The 4,956-nt window shown below is 45.7% G+C and overlaps 1 protein-coding gene across 1 annotated transcript in view; it reads left to right on the top strand.

The window, feature by feature from the left end:
* Positions 1 to 4,956, top strand: part of nrp1a (neuropilin 1a) — a 61,275-nt gene that overhangs the window by 26,176 nt on the left and 30,143 nt on the right. The window contains exon 4 of the mRNA XM_035653750.1: positions 3,885 to 4,112. Coding sequence (XP_035509643.1) covers positions 3,885 to 4,112 — 228 coding nt within the window. The remainder of the gene's footprint in view (positions 1 to 3,884; positions 4,113 to 4,956) is intronic.

Genomic DNA, 4,956 nt, shown 5'->3' with positions numbered 1-4,956 from the left:
CACACACACACACACAAGCTCATCTCCATCTCCTCACAATTACTCAGCAGAATGATTAAGTCTATTGCATGGAGGCCTTTTATGGTCGTCTTTCCACTAAGAAACACCTTTTCACTAAAAAGCCCCGTTTGTCATGTGATGCGGGTGCCTTGTACTCTGAGCACACACCTGTAAAAACACTTTCAAGGTGTGTGTGCGTGTGTTGGGTGGGGCCTAATAGGGGGCACGTTCCGCTTTCATGGACGGCACACCCTGATGGCATAGGTCACATCTGGCATGGAGACGTACTGTCATCAGACACACACACACGGCCCTCATGGAAACCTAAGACAACAAATCTCTTTAAGAGGAGCCAGAGGGAGACTGTGACTCCCCTCCTGCCCCCCATCCAATCAGCACTGTGTCATCCCTCGCTGGGTGGGGGGAGAAGTGACGTCACAGGTGCAGTCAATGCACTAAATAACATGTCAGTAGTGCAGTTTACGTGTGTGCCTCAGGGTGTGTGTGTGTGTGTGTGTGTGTGTAAGGTTAAATGTAAACCTGCCTTTCCATCTGTTTAGATGACTGACACTCCACAGGCTCCAGGTTAATGTTTGATTTAGTGTTGAAAGAGTTAATTCTCCACCGATGATTAACCCCTCTGTTAGTGTGGCATAACGACAGACTGGGGGGAGAGGAGGGGAGAGGATGGGAGGTATGGCGGGGGTGGAGGGTTGTGAACTGGGCTAATGATTAGCCAGAGAGCAGCATGGAACATAAACAGTGGTGATTTACTTCGCAGTCCAAGAACAACACCTTCAGCCCCTATGGCTCCGGTCACTAATAACCCTTAGCGAGGAGAGAGAGTGAGAGATGGAAAGAAAAGAGAGAATGAATATGTGAAAAGGGAGAGAGAGACAGATTAAAAAATGAAAATAGCAAGAGGCTGACACATTTAACGCCTGTTCCTTGGCACAATGTTGTTCTACTGATTAACACCCAGTCTCTGGTCTGCTCTCAGCACTTAGAGCAGCAGCTTAATAGCGACATAGAGGACAAGTCATCAGGGAGACTAACAGTTGAAAGGCGCCCTGCTCCCTTAATGTTGAAACCATATTTGTTTAATATTTATTATAGATGTCTAACACTTGCAAAGTTGAAATCAGATCTCCATTAAATATCATTTTGCTGGCTGCAACCTGTCCTGTTAAACAAACTCCAATCACTCAGTGAGCGAGTCAGAGTGACATTTGTTTACTCCCCAGTCCGGAGGAGAAGGGCTCAGTATAAACGAGAGTTAAAGGAATCCATTACTGCTGGCAGTAAATGTTTGGGCGCCTGGTTGGAGGTTGCCGGTAAATTTTGCGTGTTCAAGGTTACCTCTTTTTCTTTCTTATAACTTCCTGTTGTAAATTCAGCTGTTTGTTTAAAAGGAGACTTTAAACAAAGGTCGGACTACTGGGTGCACTGTGGTCCAGCTTCCTGTCTGAGATTAAATCAAGCAGTCTAAGTAATTCCTGTCAGCCGTACCTCAAGTCAAGCCTTTCAGATTTACATAACCCTTTCTGTTTCATATTTTAACCTCTTTCCCATCACCACACCAACAGCTGCAGGAACACAACAAGGGGGAGACTGAGAGTAAGAGGCAGGGAGTTAGCGTTTGGCTGAGATATATTTGTTTCCTGAAGCTCCTTGTCAACACATGTGTTCATGCACGCTGTACATACGGGCACTGCCGCAGAAATGTGTGACTGCTATCACTGAATGGCTCTCACGCAGACATCACACAAAGCATCCTGGGTGTAGCGAGGGGAGCCGGGGACAGAAGCCCTCCCATGTGCAGGCACTAGATAAAAGAGATCTGTTGGATGATTATCTCGCCGGTGGGACCAACCGGAGCACTCTGTCTTCTGCAGCCACTCTATTTTGTTGTGATGTCTTCAGTCTGTCCTTTTCTTGAGGGGCTATAAACGTAGCCAGTCACACAAAAGCTGACAATAGGGGACTTTGTCCTTGGCTCGGCCCCAGTCATGATCACTCAGACAGAACACAGAAACAGGAATACCTAATGGTGATGGTGAGATATGAAAAGTAGACAGGGAGAACATACTATTATATATTTTTAAGCCCTACCCAACATTTTACAAATGAAATTATTGAATAAATGTCATCAAATTGTAACGCTGGACTTAATTCTGATAAAATATTATGCAAACTTGCCTCAGTCCAAGCACTGTACTCTTTTCAGTGCCAGTCTTGTGCCTGGATTTTGCCTGGTTTTCAGAGTGAACCATTTCCAATGACCAAATCTGTTCTGGTCAACTGCTGAGCTGAGATAAGGGTCGTGGTGGAGGCTGATGAAATGGATGGAGAGTGGAGTTCTGAGCCAATATCCACAGGAAATTCAACACACTGACCTGAATTGCACTTTGGGTGTTGCAGCTGTCTAGAGCACTCAGGGACTCACTGGCGCCTTTTTCAAAGAAGAGGCTTGCATTTGTACTTTTTTGCCCCAAAACTGTCTGACATTTCTCCCAAATATGGCGAGGTAACGCGCAGAATTGCAGCATCCCACAACCCTCTCATCCCCAGCGACGCTCCCTCTCTCGACAATAAAATTAATGGTGCCCACTGTTCTCCAAAGCCACACTTTAGCTGCTACACTAAATGTCAGCTCTCTTTAGAGTCAAAACGTAGCTCGTTGTGGCTTTCAACTTTAAAAATCAACATGGCTAGCCCTCCCTTCACTCACTCCGCCGGCGTGGTGGACAGGCTGAAGTGGTCTTGAATTAGGGGCCCAGCAAGATGCTTCAGTAACAGTGGGAAAAAGCAGTTTGCCACATTCATTTAAGCGACAATGACTGCAGCACGGAGGCTCTATCTAGTGATAACTCACTGCAATTTTGGTTTCGATTGGCCCCATCTGTGCCCATCATGCAGGCTGTCAGACTAGCATGAAAATGACATTATCCTGGGCACATTTCTGCCACTAATGGCTCCAAATAATTGCCCTGAATGACAGTAGTCCTCTTTTTTCCCTGATGTTGTATGTGTGTGTGTTTGTGTGAAGCCGGCTTGGTAACAATCTGGCCCAGCACTTGAGCAAGCATACTGAACATGTCTCTTTCTGTCACTCTCTTAAACATCTTTCTGCAGCTGTTCGCATCAGTTTTTTATCCCACGTCACTCATTCTTAAATCATAATCTTGTGCTCATGATGCTCTGAGAAGTGGCTAACATGGGAAATGTGTTAATGCTCCTCATCAGCTGAAAGGCAGCTCTCCAGGGAGTTGTGAATAAATATTTTGACTCTCTCTTCTGTAAAATTGTGTGTTTAAGTGTGCGTGTGTGTGTTGATGTATGCGCAGTCATTGCCCTCGCTTTCCATCACCGACGCTGTAATTTTGCCTGAGCACCTCTCATATGTTTCACAGACGTGTCCTGATGAGAGAGTGTGTGTGTGTGTGTGACAGAGAGCGAGACAGACAGGTTTTTGCAGAGTGAATCAAGATATTTATTCATCGCCCTCCGATTCTGGTGATTGAGGCCTTTCACTAATGTTTACACTCACAGTCCAGATGTTGCAAGAGTTGCAGATGTACAGTGATGACGGAGTGTGATGATTGTGACCAGAAGGGAATGAAAAAAGGCACAAAACCACATAGAGGAGAGTCGAGAGACCCAGATGTAGCCTCTAGTGAATAGAAGAACTATCAAGGTGGTCTCCCGTCAATGGGCCATAAACTGTCCTCCATTCAAAAGACCAGCTGGGAGGCAGAGCTTCTCAATACCCACCACACAAAGCCACTCGCAACAGATCACTTAACCAACACTCACTCAAAAGAATCATCCCTAGCCCTTCTTTCATCTTCTCACCTCCCATCTCATTTCCTTCCTTCCTGCAGGCCCCGAATGCTCCAGGAACTTCACCTCCAACAGCGGTGTCATAAAGTCGCCGGGTTTCCCAGAGAAATACCCCAACAACCTGGACTGCACATTCATGATATTCGCCCCCAAAATGTCCGAAATCATCCTGGAGTTCGAAAGCTTCGAGCTGGAGCCGGACCCAACGCCTCCTGCTGGTGTTTTCTGCCGCTATGACAGGCTGGAGATCTGGGATGGCTTCCCCGGAGGTGAGCAAGTGCAACAAAATGCACCCTCTCATAAATCAATACACTAATGGGTTTTGCTCTTACAGCCTTATTATGGTGGCTAATGTTAGCAAATGTTAGCAAACTTTACATGGTTTGCATACTGTGTAACTGACAGTGCTGGGTTTGTTGGTAGATTCTTTTCTAGTTGCGCTACTGTTAGACTACATTTTAGCAAATCATAGAGAATAGAGAATGTTTATTGCAGAAGTATAAAAGGAGGTTTTACACGCCTCCTCTCAGCCGGAGGCATACTTGTTGTTACCTGCTTGTCTTTTCACTCTCTCTGTCAGGTGCGTGAAAATCAGTGTAGATCTGTCTGCTTTTTATGAATATGATGGCACTATCCGGGCCAGTGGGCTAACTACCTTAACCAGACTTGGCAGGGGTCCAAGCGTCGCCATGAGCATAATGTTTTGTCATCGCTTAGTGTCAAACACTTCCTGATTACAGGGGCTCTTGCCCACCCTTCCTGTTTCTGTCACAGGCTGCATTGTTTCCGGAGGATTTGTTAGTGTCTGTACATTTGGGAATTCAAGGTCTAATCTAGGTTATGATATTTAAGTCACTGTTTTCTCGGTCCTGCCGCATAGAAAACACAATTGGAACTTGCAGGAAATTACTCTAAAAGGAATTTCCTTTGGAGGTGAGGAAAAAAAGGGTGTATTGTATTTGAACTGAACTGGCTTGGTCGTGATAAGAGCCAACATCTCCTGGTCGCAGGGTTGAGCAAAGGCTGCAACACTCACGTCGATTCAGACACACAACAAAATATTGCTGTAAAATGGCATTCTTAAATCCATCTGAAAAATCAGCAGGTGTGAGA

The sequence above is a fragment of the Morone saxatilis genome, unplaced genomic scaffold (assembly GCF_004916995.1).
Source record: "Morone saxatilis isolate NCDOM2014 unplaced genomic scaffold, NCSU_SB_2.0 Contig0, whole genome shotgun sequence".
In the NCBI taxonomy this organism is placed as follows: Eukaryota; Metazoa; Chordata; class Actinopteri; family Moronidae; genus Morone; species Morone saxatilis.
The sequence above is the reverse complement of the archived record's forward strand: the minus strand, read 5'-3'. Positions and strand labels throughout refer to the sequence as shown.